At 35.4% G+C, this 25,467-nt stretch overlaps 1 protein-coding gene across 2 annotated transcripts in view; it reads left to right on the forward strand.

The window, feature by feature from the left end:
• The window catches only part of edil3.S (EGF like repeats and discoidin domains 3 S homeolog), a 311,320-nt gene that overhangs the window by 215,909 nt on the left and 69,944 nt on the right, over window positions 1–25,467 (forward strand). For both annotated transcript variants that reach the window (XM_018244394.2, XM_018244395.2), the window contains one exon: window positions 24,878–25,033. In XM_018244394.2, the coding sequence (XP_018099883.1) occupies window positions 24,878–25,033 (156 nt within the window). The remainder of the gene's footprint in view (window positions 1–24,877; window positions 25,034–25,467) is intronic.

The raw sequence follows: 25,467 nt of genomic DNA on the forward strand, positions 1-25,467 counted from the left end.
CAAACTGACATTGTAACAACTTTAATGACCCATCTGACAAAAGTGACATGTCTAAACATTATTTTTTAATAAATTACAGCAATAAGCACCGTTTGTAAGTGTATTTTCTCCTGGTATTTTAATTTTACTGCATCACTCACTATATTTCTATTAGTTTTATTTATATTTTGTTGTGTATGTGGCAGTATTGTTCCAGTTTGGTCCAATACTAGAAAATATGTAAAATGTTAAATCTTTTCATTGGCAATGTGACAAATGTGGTTATGCTATAATACAACAATGGGAGCAGAGCCATTGTCAAGTCAAATTAAAAAAATGGTTTCCAGTGTTTAGTCTCCTTATTTAGCATGAATAAACTGTATCTGTGTTATCATTGCGAACTGTTGAAAGGAGCAGTAATGAAGAATGGGAAAAAGGGATTCAGAAGTTCTTCTCCATGGTAGAAAAGACAATTGAAACAAATTACACCAAGATGGGATAGAAAAGATTATGGAGTGTATTAAAAGCGTTCCAACAAAACAGTTACATTAGGGGATTGATCAAAAACTCTGTATGAATAAGAGCAGAGACATGAGAGCCAGGGATAGAAGAAGATAAATATATACTCTGCACACAGCGAACATAGTGCTAATAATAGTGTATTCATTAAAGGACGTTTGATCTATCTTGTCTTTACAGCCATTAATAATTTCTATGGCAACTCAGAAAAATGCGGGCATTGTAGAAGTTCTTCCATGTAGTTGTGATGGATAATAAGTACCTGTGCAGCTTACCAGTGTCTTTGGTAACTAAAACTGGTAGACACACTTAAAAATACATCTAATAAGTAGTTCAGTTGACCTAGCCGCTGATCCAAACATTTTGCATTGGATTTGCCATTAAGATGAGGGTCCTTGTGAAAGGAAATATAATCTGACACTGAGAACCAGATAAAGACCAATACAGGTATGGGACCTATTATCCAGAATGCTCAGAGTCGGGACCTGGGGCTTTCCAGATAACAGATCTTTCCATATTTTGGATCTTCATATTGTGTCTACTAGAAAATCATGTAAATAAACTCAATAAGCTGGTTTTGATTCCAATAAGGATTAATTATATTTTACTTGGGATCAAGTACAAGGTACTGTTTTATTATTACAGCGAAAAGGGAAATTATTTTTAAAAGTTTGTATTATTTGGATAAAATGGAGTCTATGGTAGACTGCTTTTCCGTAATTTGGAACTTTCTGGATAACGGGTCTCCAGATAACAGATTCCATACCTGTACTTGAGTTTACTGTTTCATTATTAATGTCCTTTGTACAGTAAGGATGTAAGACAGCATAAATATACTAACCACCACCTTTCACCTGTGGTGGCTGACATATAATGTAAACAATGGCAAACAAGCCCCATAAGGTGAGGGCAAAAGATTGGGATGATGGCATATTTTATATATTGCATACAGCTGCTGTACATTATACAAATGAATAAACATTGGGGGTCATTTACTAAACTCCAAATGCAAAAATCATGACAAATTAGTGTTTTTTTTTATAAAATCGTCTTTTAAAAAAAATCACAAATTTTTCAGAGTTTATTAAACCCCGAGGATGGAAAAGTCCGAATCTGAAAATCCGGCATCTCAGACCTGTCAAGGTTGCATATGAGTCAATGGATAAGTCGGGTGAAAATTCTGAAAAAATCATGGAAATCTGGAAAATCAGATAAAAAATCAGAAAAAAACGTAAAAATCTGAGGAAAAATCCAAAAAAACCCTTGAAAATCTAATTTGTTCCCTCAAAGCAATTTTTCAAGAAAATGTAATAATAAATAAGTGTAAAAAAACCCGAGCGGATTTGATTGGAGTTTGTAGCAGAAAATATTGAGATAAGTTCAGACTTTGATAAATAACCCCCATTGTGTTTCAATAATGCCAACAGGCACACGTGCCACAATTTAGTGGAAGGGGCACACGGGAATGAATTGATACCACAAGTCAACAGTATGAATGTTTTTTTTCTTAATTGATTGAAAGTAGTGTTTGAATATTTATCAAAAGTTCTAATAATTTTCAGCTTTGATGGGGTGATAGGTAGTGATGAGTGAAATTATTCGCCGAGTTTCGTTGAGAAAATTACGCCCATAGACTCTAATGGGTGAAAAAATATACTATACTATACTTCAATGCATTTCAGCGAATTTTCACCATTTTGTGAAGTTTTGGCGAAGGGAAACGGGTCATATTCGCCCATCACTTGTGATAGGTGATCTATTTGATTGATTTAATCAGTTTAATAAACATCTACAGTATAATGACTGTAAGCCCCAACAACCCAGAATTATCTTATCATTATCATCTTTCAAATGTTCCATATTCTCATCTGACAAACATACATAGGGGCACATTTATTATGCTGTGCATATTATACCACACATCAGCTGGCTTTACTGTGTAAAAAACGGCAGAACATTTTTACTTAGAGTGTTTTCCGCCAGAAGCAATGTAAAATAACGATGGCAAATCTGGCGTTCACATGGCATAAAATTACATACGCCAATGAAATAATTTACTCCACTTTTTATACCGTTTTTTTGGCGAATGTCATTTTACACAACATAATTAATACACCCCTTAAAGTACCACGTACAAGAAAATACTTCAGCAGCACTCCGATTATGGTGAAAAAAATTGTACTTTATTCGTGCCTCAAGCTAAGCGACGTTTCGAGCTTTTCCAGCCCTTTATCAAGCTTCAAGTACCAGTTACACCAAAAATGTATTCATTTAAGGCCTGTGTTTTTATATATTAGGGTAGTTGGGCACTTTTGGGTTCTTGGACAACTCTGTTTTTTAAGGATTACAAAAATGTGACTCTAAGGGGCAGATTTATCAAAGGTCGAAGTTAAAAAAAACTTCGAATTCAAAAAGACGAATCGAATGGAGGTCGAAGTTTTTTGGGGTCAAAGTGGGCCGAATTCGGCCTACTTTGAATCGTACAAAATCGTACTTCGATCAAAGTTTTTTTAACTTCGTCCTTCGATCTTCCAAACACCCCAATTGCCTCCATACGGTTTCTAGGAGGTCCCCCTTAGGCTAAAACAGCACTTCGACAGCTTTTAGGTGGCGAATGGTTGACGTCGAGTTTTAAAGAGACAGTTCTTCAAAAAAATTCGACCTTCGAATTTCAAAGTTTTTTTTTTAACTTCGAATCTAAGTTGGACTATTCGATGGTCGAAGTACCCAAAAATTACTTCGAAATTCGAAGTTTTTAACTTCGAACCTTCACTTCGACCTTTGATAAATCTGCCCCTAAATGGCCTAAAACTGATAAAAATAGAAATGCAATAAACAGAAATGCCAGCAAGTGCTTGAGCCAATCCATTTCAGCCAATAGATAACTGTAAAATAATGATTCAAGGCAGCTACCACCTTAGAATAAGGTGTTTTCATGGTCCTTGGATAAAGTACCCACCATTGTTATGTCATTAAACCATGGTTTGATAGCTTTGAATTTTCTACAATATAACGATCAGAGGTTTTTATTTTTATGGTTCAATCCCCTTTTTAAGGTTCAAAATTGTTCACACCTCTGCCTTGGCTAATAATGCACGTACGAATATATAAAAAACATTTCTATATCATCCACTGTACCAAAAGTGAAAATCGACTTCCAGTTATTTGTGGTGCTTTTTTAGACAGAGTATCTAATATCAAAGGGTCCAAACCATGGGAACCACTGGCATACTGAGATGACCTTATTTAACATGATCCATATTTCTGTATGAAACCTAATAGCTTACCTTCTAAGATAACGTGTGGGTGCTGCATGTACATACAGTACACTAAGATGTTTTTGTGATTTTTCAAAATTCAATATACTAGTCCGCCAAAACATTTTAACAAAAAACACACTCCCATGTTTAATCCTGTGCAATTATAATTACAGATTCCACCATCCCACGTTCCCTCCGCTAATAGTAGATATTGTTTCGTTAACATCCAAGGATATTTTTATTTCAGTTAATTTTAGGTTCCCGCTGTAATTTTCAGGTGCCGATATGCATCAGCCAATTAGCATATCATTTCATTGACTTGCTTTCACTTAATAAGATGAAAATTAAAAACACTACTAAAATATTCTTTCACAGCATGTAATTAGTTATGATGTTGTATAAGTGATAATTGGTTTGAGAGCTAAAGGGTCAATTATTCTGTTTGTGAAGGAAAGTGAGTTCATGCTGGAAATATAAAATGCAATTTATTGTTTTGTCATATTATAACAGATTAGTATTGCGTGTTTTAATGCTGTACATATATAAAGAAACATATACATATACATAACATAAAACGTTCCTTTTTGGTTTGACTTTTGCACACTTCATATTATTTTCATCTCTTGCAAAGAAAGTTGTTAAACTTCAGCCTTTTGAAGGTCTCACTACAACCTGCTTGATCATTTTTCAAAACTTTCTTCTCAACAAAATATCCATTTGTAAATGAAAAAGTGTGTCTCCGTTTATTCTATTATGCCATTCATATTTATGAAGCTCAGCAATGATATGTAGCGTAGATGAATATGAACCTCATGCCAGCAGGTAACATTAGCGAGGAGCCCCTTTGCAACATGCCCTGCTAGTACTTATTTGATGCACAACATAGGTGACAAGTAGGGAGTCAGATGGAGTAGTCCAATTTACCTCCACTGTCCTTCCCCTCATGAAAACATCTCTGGTGAATGTGGTAAGCACTTTATTTACAAAAAAAACCACAGGTCTTGGTGAGATAGAGTGTAAAGTACAAAACATGTTGGCTTGATGTGTTACTTGCACTTTGCTCCAATATTATTAAATGACTTCTGGGGGCCCATTTACTTAGTTCGAGTGAAGGAATAGAGGAAAAATAGTTCGAATTTCGAATGTTTTTTTTTGGCTACTTCGACCATCGAATGGGCTACTTCGACCTTCGACTACGACCTTCGATTTCGAATCGAACGATTCGAACTAGAAATCGTTTGACTACTCGATAGTCGAAGTGCTGTCTCTTTAAAAAATTCTTCGACCCCCTACTTCGCCACCTAAAACCTACCGAGGCCAATGTTAGCCTATGGGGAAGGTCCCCATAGGCTTCCTACAATTTTCTGATCGAAGGAATATCCTTCGATCGATGGATTAAAAAGATTATTCCTTCGATCGTTCGATCGTAGGAATAGCAGTAAATCCTTCGACTTTGATATTCGAAGTCGAAGGAATTTACTTTGACGGTCGAATATCGAGGGTTAATTAACCCTCGATATTCGACTCTAGGTAAATCTGCCCCTTAATGTCTTTTTATCCAAAGAAGAGAATAGTGAATCTGCTAAGATTATTTTGACCCACTATAGCACTTTCCTCCCAATAAATTCAGAGCATTTATAGATGTACCATATACACTACAGTACAGTAAAGTATTTGGTATAAAATTGTAACATGGCAAATCTGTTGATTGTCAAAATATAACTTTAATAAATAGGGTAAAATTATTTGTACAACTTTTTTTAAAAAAAAGCTTTTTTTAAATTCCTTGATAAATAATTCCCAAACATTGTAGTCGGTAGTGATGGGCGAATTTGTCCCGTTTTGGTTCGCCGAAAAATTAGCGAAATTCCCGTGAAATTCGCGAAATGGTGAGAAATTCGCGAAAACGCCACCAACGTCTTGTTTTTGATGCCAGCGTCAGCGTCTAAAAAAATGGACGCCAACAAAACGCGTGAATTTCCTACAAATTTGCGCCTGGCGAATAAATTCTCCCATCACTAGTAGTGGGACAGCATCTAGTTTTATAAATCAGGTAGTCTTATTAGTTTTTTCTTTTCCTTCTCAACCTTTTTTTTTTTGGATGCCAGATTAACCACTTAATCCCAGATATATATATTGTTTAAAAAGAATTGGGGACACCCAAATGCATGCCAATCATTTTAACGCGTTAGATATGAGCAGCACCTTAACACATAACAATTCTTTTTGCTAGATCACTTAAACTTCTGCATTTATGGAGATTGATTACAGGTTACCTTATGTGTCCTTTGTATGGAAATGTAAGGCTTTACCTCCTTCTAAAAATTATAAATATCTTTAACTCTGTGAAATTCTGACCATTCTGAAATTCTTATTGTTGCTTATAAAACATTTTGATAAATTAGTCAGATTGGCAAAATATTTTCAATTCATGAGTACAATTTAAAAATGTTGAAATACACGTTCTGAATGTGAGAAACATTTCAAAGAGAGAGATAAACACTTCTATGTTTTCTTTTGACAAGGGAAAAATACACATGTTTTAATCAGTCCATTTTGTTGAAAATATTGTGATTCATAGACTAGAAAATAACATCACCAAAAATCAACAGTCAAAAGTGGAAAATTGGCTTTTGATGTTTGGAAGAAAATGTTTTTAAAAACAGAAAAACATAATAATAACATGCAAATTACTAGGACATGGGTTAAGTAAAACTCAGATTTCAAAATCCTGAGCAGCGAGGACCGTATTGTCACGTTGATGCAGTCCTTACCCGATGGGTCACTATACACCTGTTAATATTATCAAGTCCGCCAGATTCTTCTTATACCATTTAATTAAATTACATTTATTTATTTTTGTTAGTAAAGCCTTTCTACCAGAAAAATGCAATATAGTTTTTCCTTATCATATCAGTATTCTAAAGCAACTTCACTTTAATAATTAAATCATTGTAAAATCTGTAATATTATAGGTCATAATGATTATCTATCTGATCTTCCTTCAAACTTTTTCCCCAAAGTCTCATACTAAGTAAATTAATTTCCTGTTTGCTGTAAAGTTCATCTTTATGTGATCCCAAATGGAAAATTAGACATTTCATTCAAACAGATATGAACAATGAAACAAAGTTGCTTTGAAAGTCTCTATTTGTCACATACTTTACGCCTATAAAGGAATATTTTTATTAAAATCTATAAAAAAAAAAAACTAGAACAAGCTTCAAAAAAATACATTATGGGGGATTATTTTTCAAAGTCAGATTTTTTTCTGGTTGGACTTTTAAAGGGGAAAACCACCATTTTTTAACCCCCCATGGTGTTAAAAGTCATAGTAAAAAGGTACTCCCAACTCAGACCTGCCAAGTTCATATAGAAGTCAATGGCAGATGTTTCCGAAAAAGTCTTCGGGCGTCAAATCCAAAGAAGTTACTGTATTCAGGTGTCAAATTTGAAAAAGTTGCAGATTAGGATATTTGAATGATTTTATAGAGACTTTTCCAGCACAAGAATTTTTCGGGAAAATGTAATGATAAATAGGGGGGGGAATCAGTGCGGATTTGGTTGCAGTGGCTTTCCAAAAATAGTGAGGTAAATTCGAATTTTGATAACTAACCCCCCTATATTAGATTGTAGGGGTCTGATAAATTTACATCCATTTACTTTGCATTCTCCTAGAATTTGGCCATTTAAAGGCCCCTTAGTTATACAGGAACTACAGTATACTCCATTTCCTGGGTCAAAGCATGACTCCTTATTATACCCAGTTTAGCCACGAGGTGTCATGGTGTTGCAATATATAAGCACTTGGAACCTAGACAAGGTCAGGTCTTGCAAGTGATAGGCAATTTTACTTTCTCTAGGAGTGATAGATAGGCTTTTTAGCTGCTGAGGCTCCACCGAGGAGTGTTGAGTGGCATTATGATCCCGGGTACTAATTGCCCAGAAGTAGGGACTAAGCATGAGAGTTCGCTCTGTTTAGGGAAAAGACTGAAAGCTGGGTGTACCTACGTAAACACTGTGTATGCTCCCTGTGGGGATTTATACTGATTGTTGGTACTTGTGAGTATTTGTGTATCCACTGTGTTCTATGTTCCTGCTATTAGTGATGGGAGAATCTGACCAGTTTCGTTTCACCAAAAAAGTCTATGGCATCTTTCCTTGTTGCTGCGAAACCTGGTGGAACATTTCGCTCATCTCCACTGCTTCTCTGTTGGTGAACTCCTATGTGGATGATGTTCTTTAATAAATAAGTTCTCTGGTTAAGTTGCAAGAACCACTGGCGCCAGATTATTGTACCTTGCATACAATTACAGTTGTGCAACACCCTGGCTCCACACCATTGTGAGGGCTCACCCCCTGAGAATTAAGGTTTCATCTGGAGCATTTTACTATAGCCATACAAGAGTTTATAATTAAAGGGAAATGTATCACTAATTACTGTTGCTTCTGCCATTTGATTCTCTGATGTTGCAGTGTTGTTATTTCCCATAATCCTCTTTTTATTATTTCTACATCTTCATATCGCTCTTATATTTTCTTAAAACGAATGGGAGTGTGGCCAAATGGCCATAAGAAAGTGTCCTGATCTATTTTGATGGAACGCTAAAAGTATGGGGGCAAGAAGAGTAAGTCCTGAAAAAACATGCAAAAGAAATACCATAAAACTATATATATATCATGTCCTGCAGACACACAAATTAAAATATTTTTTAAGTTCATAATAATATATATACAGTAATTCCATTTTCATAATGTTTTAACATCTTGTTTTAGTGCTAAATCTGTTCATTTGCATAGTGCTAGGTCATATGACATTAAAGTTGGAGGCATTTTTGAGTACACAGGCATGTACAAGTAAATTACTCATTTCATAAGATCTGACAGATAAGAAACAATACAGTAAAAATAAAGTTTGTAATAATAAATAAATAAGTGTTTATCAAGCATCAGCTTATATACTGATTGTGCCGATTCATTATCATTATCGCAGGTGGGCAAATGCAAAAATGTGAAAAGTTGCAAGTCTGGAATGCTTTGATTTTGTTAAAAGATTTCGGGGCACATTTGCTAAGCTCGAGTGAAGGATTCAAAGTAAAAAAAACTTCGAATTTTTTGGGTACTTTGACTATTGAATAGGCTACTTCGAACTTCGACTACGACTTCGACTTCGAATCGAACGATTCAAACTAAAAATCGTTCGACTATTCCACTATTCGATAGTACTGTCTCTTTAAAAAAAACTTTTACTACCTACTTCGCCACTTTAAACCTACCGAGCTGCAATGTTAGCCTATGGGGACCTTCCCCATAAGTTTTCTAAGCTTTTTTTGATCGAAGGAAAATCGTCGATCGATGGATTAAAATCCTTCGAATCGTTCGTTTCGAAGGGTTTAATCGTTCGATCGAAGTATTTGCGGTAAGTCCTTTGACTTCGATATTTGATGTCGAAGGATTTTACTTCGATGGTCGAATATCGAGGGTTAATTAACCCTTGATATTCGACCCTTAGTAAATGTGCCCCTGCATGTTGCAACGATTTGTCATGTACCTGGCAGTTTCATTTAAGCTGCTCTTTGAGACAAGGAGATGAATATATTAAACTCGTCTCCTCTATGTATTTCTAGAGTTTCTGTTTGAGAAAGCATACAGATAATTTAATCTTTGAGTATCTAGCTCTGGGAAAGAGATTTTTTTTAATCACGCTTTCTGCTACCAGACCCACATTCCATAGCCATTCTTTATTGATCCAATATGATCCGAAGAACTTGCTTTTAAGATTAGTTTATTTTATATGTATTAAAGCACTTCCTGTCTTATCTGAACCTCTTCACTTGAAGGTGAATCACTCTGTTGCATATTTTTGTTGTATCTATGATCAAAAATCCCAAGAAGACTGACTTCTAGAAAGAACTGCTTTGTAATTGTAGATCCGTTTACTGGAAAATAGTTGTCTTTCCTTCTTGGGTTGTCAGTGTAAGCATGAGAAGGCTAATAAATAATTCGTATTTAACTGAGGAAATCCATAAGGTACAGTAAAATTTTACAGGTACAGTAAAAATTACCTCTCTGGTGCTTTAATGTATAGGCTATCACTAGGGGGCCAATTTATCAAAGGTTGAGGTGAATTTTTGAATGAAAAATTTGAATTTCTAGCTATTTTTTGTGTACTTCAACTAGGGAATAGTCCAAATTCGGTTTGAATTTGAAAAAAATTTGAATATCGAAATTTATCATGGACTGTCTCTTTAAAAATTCGATCAATCGCAATCTAAAACCAGCCGAATTGCTGTTTAAGCCTATGGGGGACCTCCTAGAACATATTTGGAGTCAATTGGTAATCGAATGTCGCTTTGAAAAGATAGACTTTATAAAAAAAAAAATGTTGCATGTCAAAAAGTTAACATTTTTTTTTTGTGGAGGAATACGGGATTCAAATTTGATTATAGTTTTCGGGTCGGGATATTCGATCAAATTTTAGACATTCACATTTTTTCATTCGAATTCTGAATAAAATCAAATTTATTAGAATGTAATAAAATTCACATTACTCTAAGGGGCAGATTTACATAGGGTCGAATCGAAGGATTTAACGCTATTCCTGCAATCGAAGGAATAATTGTTCGATCGAATGATTAAATCCTTTGAATCGAACGATTCGAAGGATTTTAATCCATCGATTGAAGGATTTTCCTTCGATCAGAAAATTGTTAGGAAGTCTATGGGGACCTTCCCCATAGGCTAACATTGGCCTCGGTAGGTTTTAGGTGGCGAACTAGGGGGTCGAAGTATTTTTTAAAGACACAGTACTTCGACTATCGAATGGTCGAATATTCGAACTATTTTTAGTTTGAATCATTCGATTCGAAGTCGTAATCGAAGGTCGAAGTAGCCTATTCGATGGTCGAAGTAGCCATATTCGACCATTCGAAATTGAAAGTATTTTTTCTTCTATTCCTTCACTCGAGCTAAGTAAATGGGCCCCTATATGTTGACCTTTGATAAATAACCCCCTTAGCGTTCCTTGCTCCCTCTGTTGCCTGTGCTTTCTGTGCTTTAAGTAATATTAATGGGGCAGGGGGCTTTTTCTGGGGGAAGTCAGCCGAATATGGACCTATTCGATCAAAAACTAACCTATTCGACCAAAAAAAAAAAACTTTGACTTAATTTCGGTTGGTCTTTTTGAATCGAATTTCGAAGTTTTTTCAATTCGAAATTCGACCTTTGATAAATATGCCTCTTGGTATCTTGAACACTACTGTAAGACTAGCATTTATTTGCATTCATTATAAAATAATAGGTAATTTAGAGCTGCAAGATTCAGTCTCTCAAGCCATCAAATAAGGACCACATGGAAATAATCCACTTCGTGGTATGAAGACCGAAATATTGGCTTATGAGATATTTTAACATAAATAGCAGAAATCTTTGATTCTTTAGCTTGACAATAGCTATGTAGATTACCTACTCCAGATAACAATAAAGAAATATTATATAACTACTTTTTTGTTAACAAAACTCAAGTGAAACACATTCCTCTCAACTATTAAACTTTGTTGAAAGGAATGTATTCTGCAAAGACCATGTAAAAGTGGAATTCCTAGGGAGTTCACATTGTAGACATTACTGTTACGGCAAATATGAAATTTCTCTCAGCCGTGATAAACTCTACTTGGACTGATATATTGACTTAATAAGCTAAAAAGGAACTAGGTTTTTAGTCTTTTGCTTGATGTCAGGTCCCTGTAGTATATTCATTTGGGAAGATTATTCACAGGCTGTAATATTAGTTCTTAATAGCACAAATTCTAGTTCCCCTGCATTTATTCTTGTCGATCTCATAATTATAGCAAAAGACTACTGCTGTTGGCACAATAGATCGTTTAATCATTTTCATCATCTGGAAAAATGCAATATCCTTTTATTGTTTGCAATGTACAAAGGGGAAAGTTGCTAAACACAGTAAGCATGAAAATGATGCTTTAAATAAAACCACATGTAAAGCAAAAAAAGAGGGATTAATTTCATGGGTTGCACTTTGCTGCAAGGCATATTTTTAATGGCATATTGGGTTTGTTTTCACTTCACCAAAGGTGTCAGTTTGATGTTTTATGGATTATGTGCACCCCATAATGCCAGGAAAGTTATAAACAGAATGATAGGACCCTAGATGTGGAAAACATGGTATGTCCGACCTGCAAACCTCCATTTTTTGTTGACTGCTCCTAGCTATCCCAGCAGCCTTTACAGTAGAAGCCCATGGAGTTATTTTTATGTTCCATTTCTTATACCTGCTCTTAAATCAGCCCTGTGGCACATTCCTTCTAAGAACTATTAAAATGGGACATAACAGCCAATTTAATGTCAAAAAGATTATAAGAAGATGAACAGTGGTGTGAACAAGCACTCCATGAAGATGATTTGATCTATTTTTGTTGTTTGAAATCCATAAGGCATATTGCATATTTCTCTTAGAGTAGGCTGTGAGGTAGAAAACTCTATTGGATCATATGAAAACACTGTGGTTTCATGTTGTAGGTAAAACTTTGAGAATTCTGCTTTTATTTTACTGTAGTATATGTTTTTGACTGCAGAAGTGAAGCATGATTCTCTTAAGGGTAGATAATAGATAGGAATGATTTATGTGATTCTAGAAGCATTCTAAAGTAATTTGTTAGCAAATATGTAAGCTTTAAGCTTACCTTAATTAGTAACAGAAATGTACACTGAGGACCTAATCATTGTTTTTTCTAACAATACTTTGGGAATTCCTTTCTCACTCCAAAAGAGCATGTGTAACATTCATCTCTCTCTCCCAGGTTGGCCCTTTGCTGTAGTAACATTCTCACTCATGCATTTGCCAATTACCTGGGTAGCAGTGTTTTCTTTTCTTAACAGGTCACAATAGATTTTAAATTTCTATTGTATACCCTTTTCAAATGTTGGGCTGCGATGCCTTAGACCGTGGGCCCAATTTCCAAACTATTATTCTTCCTCTCCTCCCTTAACCTCCTTATTATCCTAGTCTTTTATACAGTATCTACTTACTACCGTATATACTCGAGTATAAGCTGAGTTTTTCAGCCCCCAAAATATGCTGAAAAACTCTACCTCGGCTTATACTCGGGTCAAGCACAAAAACGGTCGCCGGCGTCTAAGAATAGTCGCCGGCGTCCAAGAATAGTCTCCAAGAATATTCGTCGGCGTCCAAGAATGGTCGCCGGCATCCAAAAACGAGACGCAGGCACCTCCAATGGGAGCGGAAACCAGAAGCTGCTGCATTTCTAGGCTTATACTCGAGTCAATAAGCTTTCCCAGTTTTCGGAGGTAAAATTAGGTACCTCGGCTTATACTCGGGACGGCTTATACTCGAGTATATATGGTATTCTCTATTCTTCCATTATTAAGCTTTTTTCCCATAAAGAAATAGGGAATGACAAGGAAATAGGCCAAATGACTAGAAGCAAGAGGGCCCACTGCTAAAAATTTGCCAAATGCAATTTTTTTCACACCAGTGGAGTCTGGGCGTTATTTTTGTGACAACTGGCAAAAAATTTTGCTGACTGACTGGATTCTGAAGAACCATATCATAGCTTTATAACATAAGCCAGGGCTTTGCAACTTGTAGTAGGCCAATTAATTGTCTTACTGAATGTGCATTAATTTGCAGGTTCCTGTGTGCAGAGTATTGTATGCAGACAGGCACATCTTTCTTCATTTGTGGATTTTATAGGGGTTAGGTATTTTTTTAGTGTAGATGTGCTTTTATTACAAATGCATCCAGTGACAAAACAGTCATTTCTTATGATTTTAACAATATTTTGCTATCAGTTCATTTCAGCACAGTTTGAATTTGCTTTATACGGTTGAAAAAGAGGGAATTTGGAAGCCTATAAAGTAGACCAATCCTGCTTTTCAGCTAGTTTGCCGCTTGTTTGGATCAGGATATTGGAAAGAAGTAGTTCTAATTAGAGAACTTTTTCACCTGGTACACATACTGCAAGGTGCTCTCCCAGCCTTCCCTCTGAGAGGAGGAGCTATCCAGGCAGTGTGCTTTTTTACTATGAAGAACAGGTGTAGCATATTGTAAATGAGTTTCTCTAACAAGGTAGGGCAGTTTATATGCTATTGCAGGGCTAAAATGTGTTAACCACACTGTAATTTTGACTTCTCTTTTGATGAAAATTTCACCAATTTGCACATTTTCCAGCAGTTTTAAAAATTTGTCAGGAAAGAGGGAAAAAGCCAGTTTTGCTCATCACTTATTTTAACATACTATTGAGCTGGTATATATATGTATATATATATATATATATATATATATATATATATATATATATATATATATATATATATATATATATATATATATATATATATATATATACACACACACACACACCAGCACAAAAGAGATAATACCTGGAGTACCATCATCTGTCTCTGGAAGAGGCTGATTTAGTTCTTTTTCTGTTTTTTTGTGTGGAAAAGACCAATTCTCTTGACTAATTAGATGCTTAGAATAGTTATATATGCCAAGATAGTGGCTATAGATATATTCTATTATGCACATTAACTGATTTGACTGTATGAGATAGGCAGTATGGTAACTAGAGGGCGGCGGGCCCTGGCGCGGGACGTGTAGCCGGGCCCCTGCCCCCCTCCGTACGCCCGGAAACACTGAAGAAGTCAGTGGCGCTCGAGCTGCCGGGGGGCCCCATGAGGCGGTGCGGGCTCTGGCCCAATCGCACCCCCTGCTCCCCCGGTAGTTATGCCACTGGAGATAGGTCACAATATTTGTTTCTGTTCAGGTAATTGTATGGCGAAGATTGTTTTTAAAGTAAATTTTAAGCACTTTAATAACACGTATTTTAGCACTGTATTTATATTTTGACAACCTGCTATATGTTTTATTGTAGAATATACACTTGCTAATAAGTAATTTGCTGGTCAGAGGCCGGCCATAGAAGAGTTAATTACACTGTGATGTCACTGGCACACAATGTGGGTGGGGGCTATAAGTGGTGATTTGAAATGTGTGTGTATGTATACCTTGAAAAATGGGGACCGAAACGTCGGTTGGGCATAATACAATATTTTTTTTTTCACGAAAGATCGGGGCTGTTTATTCTGTCTCTACACGCATATGCTTTGCAAGGGCAGGTACAAGGTGGCTTTTTGGAAGTTGGTGCTGTCCAGTATGTACTTATATACACCACACACACATATATATATATATATATATATATATATATATATATATATATATATATATATATATATATATATATATATATATATCAAACCTTCTCAACAAACCGCACTCCAAGGACTTATGAGGTGTCAAAAAATGCCTTTATTTCAACGTTTCGGCTCTCACTCGTGAGCCGTCTTTCCTGAAGACGGCTCACGAGTGAGAGCCGAAACGTTGAAATAAAGGCATTTTTTGACACCTCATAAGTCCTTGGAGTGCGGTTTGTTGAGAAGGTTTGATAGTGATATTTTTACCTGCACCCAGGCGGATGTTTATTGGAAGAGAGTGCACCTGACTAGGACTGTTCTATATATATATATATATATATATATATATATATATATATATATATATATATATATATATAGTTAAATCGTTTTTAGCATTTTCACACATAGGCAAAAATAATGCACAATACCTCTTTTTCTATTACATTTTGTGTTTTCTATGAAAAAGTAATCTTTAGATATAATACCAGTTTTCATATTGACCTTATTTTGAAGAAAAAATAAAGAATTGGTTTTCCCTAGTGAAAGCTTCACCCTACAACAAATTTGTGCTCATACCATACTGAACAAACATGTAATTATTTATATCAATGCTGCCTGTTGAAATATCCATTGCTTGACTATTCATTAATTGTATTATTACATTTTGTTATTATTAACGAATGCTCCACTACAATGCAAGTCTTTGTGTATGGTAGAAAGAAAAAAAAAATATTAAATAAATAAGAAAAGCTCAGGGAAGTTATACGGAGTCGTGTGTGTATTTATTTATAATAAGAAAGTATTAACTCTACTTGCCCTGTATGCTCAAGGGGAAAAAAAGGCAAGAAGCTCGGTGCTTATGAATGTTTTATTCCAACTGAAAGATATAAAGTAAAAAAATATAACTACATATGGTAAAATTAAATAGTTCCTCCAGCTGAATAAAATTAGAGGTCTGCCGTTTCTGGGGGATACTTCATTCAGAATTTAGATTATTTAGAAATTATTTATATTTAAATAATTTTACTTGCCGCAGTAATGCTAGTGCAACTTCGTCAGTGTTCTGTGTCCTGGATGCAACTTCAGATTTTAGTGAATTAGCGTTGTCCTGGCGAAGTGTTGCGATGTGAGCGAAACGGACGCTAGCGCAAATTCGCCGCTGAATGAATCTGCCTCATTGAAAGAATTTTGTATCACACCCTTCTCCCACAAATGGCATTTGTTCCTTTTTCCTTTTCCTACACAAGAATCCAAAAACCAGGCATTGACCCTCTGAAAAGAATATGTCTAAGAAAAGAATTTGCTTCTCCTGTATGACAGGTCATCCCTTGTCGAGGTCACTTAGTGGATCTGTATATGGGTACTTCATAGAATTGGTAAAATTCGATCGATTCGCACGTTTCAAAGTAAAAATCGTTAGACCATTCGATAATCGAAGTACTGTCTCTTTAAAAAAACCTTTGACTCAATACTTCGCCAAATACAAGCTACCGAATTGAATGTTAGCCTATGGGGACATTGTAGATTCTAACGATTTTATAGTTCGATTGAACGATTTTTATTTGATCGTTCGATCAAACCTTTTGCTCTAAAATCCTTCGAATTCGATATTTGAAGGATTTTACTTCAAGGGTTTTTTAACCCTCGAAATTCGACCCTTGATAAATCTGCCCCCTATTGTTTGTATTAGCATGGAAAAATCTAGTATGTAGGCCAGCAGTTTGTCAGGAACTTAAAAAACTAGATGATCGCCAGAAAACTAAAGCAAATACCTTCAAACTAACCTAGAATATTCTGTGAAAACTTGAATGGGTTGAAACACAAAGACATACTAAATAATTTAAAGCTAAATTGAAGCTAAATAAAATTATAAATAAATTATAGCGTCCCTAATTATATCCGCTCTACAGTACTGTGAACCTTTATAGCCTTGTGTGGATATATATGAATTTTTAACAATTCTCTTGATGTTTACACCTTTAATATTTACCTAGCGTAAGATTTGTTTTGGCTTTGGAGCTAGTCATTTGACTTTCAATTTGGTATGTTGTTTTTAGAGCCATTTAGGTTAAATTGTACTACGATTCAATACTGCATTCAGCAGTATTTTTATTTATTAATATTTATTTTCTTATCACTATACAAAATTAGTAAAATACTATGAATAACAATACAAATGTAGGAGAGGCTTATGCTTATAAAAGCTTGTGACCGAACGGGGCAACTGAATAAATTAAATTAATTGTTAACAGAGGTGGTTTACTGTACTATATTTTAAGAAAAAAATAAATTTTTCGCTTGGATATCTATTTAAAAAAAAGGCTTAGAAAAGTTAAAATTGTATTAGTAAGTCTAACTGGAGCAAGGAAAACACTGCAAAGGCAAAAAGGAGTATGTATAAGAGAAGGGCAGTAGGGGGCAGTTTTCAGAATAAAGAGTAGTGATGGGCGAATTTATTCGCCAGGCGCGAATTTGCGCGAGACGCCGGCACCGTTTCGCAAATTTTCCGCCGTTTCGAGAATTTCGCGCGAAATTCGCAAATTTTTCGGCGAAGCGAAACGGCGCAAATTCGCCCATCACTAATAAAGAGTGCATTTGAACTTCACTGCACTAAAGTAGACAGTGAAAATTGGAGTTAAGTGTGATTTCTCACTGTGAACATGTCAAGAATTCTGTGTTGCTAAATTAGTTTGTGGAATAAGTGTTATAGAAGAACCGGGCAATCAAAAAGGTGTTTATGCTAATGTTATACATGTGGAACTCCATCCTCAGCTCTAACCACAAACAAATGATCACACCATGACTCCATAATTTGATATAGATATCACATATAACATTCATACAGTATATTGTTGCTGGTCCTTTATAAACTCAAGTGCAAATGTGGTTGTGCTCAAAAGGACATTATTATCATTGCCATTGACCTTGATTGAATTTCTCAGTTTATTCACATGTGGTTAATGATTTCTGCATAGTGGGCGACAAATCCAGTTTTGATGACTGAATCATATGAAGATTTCCTACCCTAGGTCATTGGAGCTATACAGAAGCTCCAGATTTAAGGAAGACCATAGGGCGACTCGGGCGACTACGGAAAACGAATTGCCGTGTGTGATTAGCGCCGGCGTTTTTTTTCATTTTAGCCGGCGCAGAGTGAGGGAAGGCGTTTGGGGAGATTGGTCGCCACAAAGACGAGGCGATAAGTCGCCAGGCAACCAAATCTCCCCAAAATGCCCAGTATGGCCTTACCCTCAGACTCCATTTTAAGCTCATGATTCAGCATGAATCCAAATTGATGGTCACCTCTGGGTTCCATTATCTGAATAAAATCACTCAGGCTTTGGCCTTGTAGCTCCTTGGTGAGGTATATTTATATTTTACAATATCTTTATATTTTACAATAGGCATACATTATTCCCAAAATTATCTCCTATATTAGATATAAACTGAGATTAGACTATAATATTATCTTCACAATTTTGTCTTGTAAAGGAACTAACCTGTCTAAAGGGTAAAAGATAATTTATGTATGTATGGAGTTTCCTATTAATTTCTAATTTATTAATCTTTTAAATCCTCTTTTATGCTTAGTATACAGTAGTAGTTAAAAGAAAGCCCTACTGTTTCCTTTTTTAAATTTCAAATGCTGTTGATGCTTTTCTATGTAATATTTTACTTGGCAGTGCTCCATCTGCTTGAATGTATTTCTAAATATATTAGAGTGCAAAGATATGCAACTAGACTGTAAAAGTGATGAAGGATTTCAACTATGAGGGTAAACTTCCATGGTTGTGCTTTTTTTTCTTTTTTTGGAGTGAGGAATCTTTTTTTTTTTTTTGCATTGAAAATATCCTTGTAGACTAGAGGAACAGAAGCAGTGTAGGTGGTTCTTCACTATGAGAGCAGTGAGGTTGCAATGGCAGATTCTATTATTTTGGGGTTTATTTGAAGGGGTTGAACTTGGTGGCCTTCTTAACCAACCTAACTATATAACTATGAATACTGTATATAAAATATTTTAAAAGCATTAATTTATATCTTGCATCATGCTTCTTTTTGTAATATGGATAAAGATCAGAATTAAATTCCTATTTGCAGGTGCAGTGAACGCACCAGCCTGCAAATATTTTTCCTGGCATTTCAGTAGGGGTTGTGGGCTGTAACAGCTGTTAAAGTAGATAAGACTTCAAGTTTTTTTTTTGTTGTTGCTAGGAAGTATATATAACTGTGAAAACAGAGTATAAACATAGTTGGAGCTATATTGTAACCTCAAAACTTTTTTTGTGTGTTTAAGAGTAATTTCCCAGTTTAGTAAAAACCAGTTGGCATCTTCCCTCATGTTACCAATACACACTAATATAATGTTTAAGGGCATGGGGACTGAAGAAGACAAGAAGAAAAAATTAAAAGGGAGATTAATCTCTGAATTGAGAAAGTCAGTTGGATGACTACTAAAACATCTTAACGAGAAGAAATAAAGCAAGTCCAGTTGATTTGAATTATTACTATAGATTAAACAGCCATTCTTCTTCACTTTTCTCTCTCTTCACCTTTCCTTTACATTGCTCTTGTTGCTATTCTGCTTAAGCGATGGGATAACCGGTAGCTCAAACTGAGCCTGCAGCTTTCTTTTAGACAGAGAAGAAGCGTCTTTATTAACATTTCTGCAATAGCAGACAAAGATCATGTCACATGACACTGTGTCAGTATGAGATTACTATGGGATCTGTATGAGAGCACACCCATTAATGCATATCTTAACACCCACACTTGCTCTCATATTACAGAAAGACATATTTAGCATTAATGTGTAGTACATTGGTTGATACTCCAAATATGTAATGTACAAATTCTTCCAGTTTAAACTTTGTTACTGGCTTAGTCATAATATCTGCTACCATTTTGTTTGTGGAATAATACTCAAGTGTTAGTGTTCCCTCACTTATTACAGAACTAAGAAAATGGTATTTGATATCAATATGTTCGCACAGCAAACTGGGTTCTTAGCGAGAGCTATTGCACCTTGGTTATCTTCAAAAATGTTTACTGTCTCATATTGACATTCACTGTCCATTTGCATCAAAATGCTTATAGAAGTAACATTCACAGTTCGAGAAAAAGTCTCCATGTAATCTATTCCCCTCTTGACTGTATCATTTAGCAACATATCTAGCGTTGTATGTTTTAGATCCACCTGCATTGCTTTTTCTTGCATAGACCCATCTACCCCCACTGCATTTTTACCGTCTGGTAGAGTGGTCAGTGTGAACATAGCATTCTCGTTTAGTGAATCTATTTCATATTCCATTGCATTAAGCCATATCTGTGACTGGGGTGAATCTATGGCTTCTCTAAAAGTATGTGGTACATCATGTGTTCTGTAACAGTAGTCAATGTTTGTCAGTATCTGATCATTGCAATCTGACTTTAGTACATAGTCATCTAAGTACTGAGGGGCTTTTCTGTCCCATTTGGGGTATCTTGTAAATGGCTGTCCTGTATATGGCCATTATCATTGCCCTCTGCACAAGATGGACACTGAAAGCATGGCTTCAGAGCCTTTTATACTCTAGCACAGTGCCATCTACTGGTCACTGTGAGAAACAACAAGGGGCATAGCTTAAAGCAGGAACAGGAAACAGTTACCCCTCCCAACTGTATTTTAGGACCCAGTTAGGTGTCTATAACATTAGGGAAACTGCCTGCTAAATAATATTGGGGATGGCTATTTTACACATCCCTACATTATTGAAATCTAATAGTTATTGTGTAAAATAACCTTTGAACATGGAAACATGATGGTAAAAAAACAAGAAAACCAAACACTTACCTGGTACTGCTGTTAATAAGTAATGACATGGCACATTCATAAATGCAGACACATACATTAACACTGATGCAAAATACTAACAGGACTTCTCCAATTTTTGTTGTGAACTTAAGTTAGAATCTAAACACCCACTATTGCTTTGTGTAAAAAAAATAAAATACCTGATAAACCATCTACATATTGGCACTGCACCTGCTGCTGCATATTTGGGTGGGTTTTTTGGGGGAGTATATTCAGTGTTCTTGAACAGAAATACTTAAATCTGATTCAAAGCCAACTAACTAACTAATTAGAATTACTGAATATGTAAATATTACAAATGTTCATCTTCTCTCCCCGCCAAATGTCTGAAGTGATATGTGGATTTTTGATTCATACTTCATAAAAAAGTTTTATTCCTGTCAAGACATTACAATAACAAACAAGGTGTAGAAAGCTATAATGTCATGTTTGGCATTGGGAAATCTGGAATGGCCACCATGTGGTGTTTACAGATTTGGAGCCTAGTAACAGTTTTGTAAACAGGAGCCAGAGATGAATATATTGTAGTAAACAGTTCTGATTCTGCACAGACTGTCTGCCTTAAGAGCCGACATTTGTTAAAACTGCAACCCTTTTATTTTATTTGACATTTTGAATTATTAGTGTGCCGAGACGAGATGTTTATAAATGTCAAAAGACTCATTAATTACTGTATTTTATTGTTTCCTTCTGAAACTGGTGAACTCTTTTTGTGTTTATTTCGAGTTATTGCTTGTAAATAAAGTTATAGTCTCAATATGACTTTCTGTAAACATATTTTGTATATTGATTACATACATTCCCAGAAGTAATGAATTAGGAATATAATAGGCTTGCATTGGAAATTGTTTAAGGAAAAGTCAAAGTTTTTAATTTCTGTTCAATATAAAATTTAGTGTAATTTATTTATCTGTCTGTGGCTGCCTATCTTGGTTTAATCAGTAGTGATGGGCAAATTTGGGGCATTTTGCTTCGCAGAAAAATTCGCGAAATGGCACCGGCGTCTCGTTCTTGATGCTGGCATCTGTTTTTTTTTTTTGATACTGGCGAATTTTTACGAGTTTATTCGCCGGTGGTGAATGGTGGGAATTCGCCACAAATTCGCACCTGGCAAATAAATTCGCCCATCACTAACTATCAGTCTAATTTATCAATCAAAGTAGACAGTTGGCTGAAGCTGCTGAGAAAGGCAACTGCAATTATTGAGCTTCGTGTATTTCTATTAATTGTTATGAGTATTGATTCCCAAAAATAATTTATGCAATTTATTGTATAGATATAGGACCTGTTATCCAGAATGCTCGGGACTTGGGGTTTTCAGGATAGTGGATAATACCATAATTTGGATCTTTAAACCATGTCTACTAGAAAATTATGTAAACATTAAACAAACCCAACAGGCTTGTTTTTATTACAATAAGGATTAATCATATCTTAGTTGGGATTAAGTACAAGGTACTGTTTTATTAATACAGAGAAAAAGGAAATAATTCTCTATGGGAGACTTTCTGCAAAGGGGTTTCTGGATAACAGATCCTATACCCGTGATATCTGAAAGTCTACAAAAGCGGTTGGCAGTGCACTTCTGACACTAATTCATAGACTGGACTCCAAACTGATTCCAGGACGTCTCCCACTGACTTAAACAGCAATTCAGCAGGTTTTAGGTGGCGAATAGTCGGGCCAGAGTAATAAATCTTGCAAATCGAATTAAAATTTTTTAAAAAACTTGACAGTTTTAACCATAAGAAAAACTGAAAATTAGAATTTTCAATTCGACCCTTGATAAATCTGCCCCATAATGTATGAGGGTGTGAACTCCCAAGTTATACGTCATTTGAACTTATTTCAGTAATCCATGCATTGTTTCAAAAATGAACTGTTCATTTATCATTCCTTAAAGAACAATAAACTCATATTGGCTTAATGGAATTTTGTGCCCACAAAGTCTCATAGCAAAAAGCAGACAAATTCACAATCTGTTTACGCAGCTCCCTCCTGGCAACTCTAATTGAAGTTTTTTATCTCTTGAGAGAAAACGTTGCCCCTCCAATGCTAAAACACTACCTCACTTGCACTGAATTTATAGTGTCCATTTGAGAGCTGTATCTAAGCTATGCATTTCTCCCTATGCTTTTCTCCTTTAGAGGTTTAAGATGATTTTGTACTTTTTTTTCTGGATAACATTACAGTATGTCATATGCAGAAGGCATTTTTATTTTCTTGGTTTAAAAGTGTCTACTTTGGATAAACCTCTTTAGCTTCTTTAAATTCCTTTTTCTGTATTTTTCACAGATTTGTCCTCAGGCCTGTACTGACCTTCCTTTATCCTTACTAATCTGGCTATATTGTTCAAAATAGAGAATTCTTTCTTTATGCATTAATGCCAGTAAACTACCTTGTCTTCTTGAGCAGCTTAGAGCCAACTTGTTATTCTTTTCTTAGTGCAGCTCGTATTGTCTAGACTGCTTTAAACATCTGGAAGAGAGCAAAATGTCCCACCTGAGCAGGAAATTGAACATTAATATTGCAATTTTTAACTAAAGCCACAATAAGTTTTATCTATTCAGTCCACGTATGCCTTCATGTACAAATAAAATCCTACATTCCACTTTATAACATGAACTATTAATCCATTGTTATTTCCAGTGTTTCTGCAGTCAGTGTTATACATTACTTGTGTTAATGCAATTCCAAGGCAATGAATTTAATGTCGGATATAGATTTACATCTCAACATTGTTGGGGGGAGGAGCCAGAGGTCATTGATAAATAGTTTTTTTTTGTGAAGCCTAGGCAACTACAAGCATAGAGAATGAATCTTAATAGCTATTTTGGAAGTGTCACTCTACATGTGGTATAATATCAAATAGGTGGCAAAGAAATTCTGGCGTAAAAGTCAAAAATAGCTTTTTTCAAACACATTTGTTAAGATTGAACTTTTTGTATAAGAAGGGTATACAATTATAAAATCACTTGACTGAGTAAAAATAATGATGTGCTCTTTTCTGCATTTGGACTCCCTGTTGGCTAGAATAGGCCAGAATATCTATACCTTTGGGTCAGGACCAACAAATTTACTGTACTTTATGTATTATTATATACCTTGTATATACAATTCTGGGTTCAGACATGCATTAATGCTAATGATGTATGTTATGAATGTTGGGCCAGATTCAATTCAGTGATAAAAAGGTTTATCACTTGAAAAGTCATGGAGGAGATTCAATTTGAGATGCAATTTAAATCAGGAAATCGTATTGCACGTTTTATCACGTTTTATAACGAGAAAATTCTATAAAGCCTATGGGAAAAAACTGTAACTGAATTTGGAGAAATGTTTTTTCATCTAGAATTGAATCTAGTCCATGACTTTTCACATGATAAACCATGTGATAACTTTTTCTCACTTAATTGAATTTGGCCCGTTATATGTCCTTGTTAAAATCAGTTGATTTTGTTGGATGATATTATTTATATGAACTATTCAAGGCCCCCTTTTCGTTGACAACCACTTGCAGAATGGATGCTAGATTCTTTCGAAGTCTTTGGAAAGACTTTTAAATCTTGTTCATGTTCAGAGTGGTGTCAAGTGGGGTATAGTGGGTGGCGTGTGCGGGTTGGCTTGCAGGTCTGCGGTTCCGAGTCAGGCACGGGACTGCCCGATCGGACCCACCCAGGTCACTAAGTGATTCATCAAAAATGTTGAGTACCTTGCAATACAAGATATTGCTCATCTTTTCTCTGCTTGGTATGGTACTGTTGGAACTTAGCAGTGTAAAACCTATCCACAAAGGTGGAGCCTAAAAAGTAAATAAAATAGTTATGAAAATATTATCAGAAGCATTGGGTCACTAAGGGAATAGGACTTAGAGTTAAAGGGAAGCAGGTATTTGTTGTCTATTGTTATTTGTTTGAAAAGTGAAATCTAATGGAACCCTTTATGTTTACATATTATATAAAAATATGATATAAATATATTTATCTATAAAGAAGTAATGAAAATGAATCCTTCTATCCTACAGATAAACTTACAAAAGAAAATGCGGGTCACTGGTTTAATTACTCAAGGTGCAAAACGCATTGGAAGCCCGGAATTCATAAAATCATACAAGATTGCATACAGCGATGATGGAAAATCCTGGTCAACATATAAAGTCAAAAGGACCTCCGAGGATATGGTAAGATATATGGAAAGGAATTAATGACTCTTATTAGTACAGTGCTGCTGAACACAGACAAAAAATATAGAGGCACATGAGAATTTATTCAACCTAGAAAAGTAACCAAGTAATAGAAACTGACAAAAGAATTTCCAGGTTTCTGCACCCATAATACCAATCTACTCTCTCACCATTGGTCCAGAAGAAAAAACAGCTAAAAGGTCTTCAGAAATTTTTTATTAATGAATTGTCACAAAAAACTCCCAAAACCATTTTCTAGTTGCGGCTTCTACGTGCTGCTCGTCCCTTCTTAAAGGAGGTGGAGCTTGCAAAGCCTTTAAACAACTGTGACCTTCAGACATAATTATCCAAAGGTCTTTAAAACCAAGCAGTCATGTCTAAATCAGTTTTGACTCCAGGGTATTCCACCCTCAGAATACTACTGTGCTATG

The sequence above is a fragment of the Xenopus laevis genome, chromosome 1S (genome assembly GCF_017654675.1).
Source record: "Xenopus laevis strain J_2021 chromosome 1S, Xenopus_laevis_v10.1, whole genome shotgun sequence".
In the NCBI taxonomy this organism is placed as follows: Eukaryota; Metazoa; Chordata; class Amphibia; order Anura; family Pipidae; genus Xenopus; species Xenopus laevis.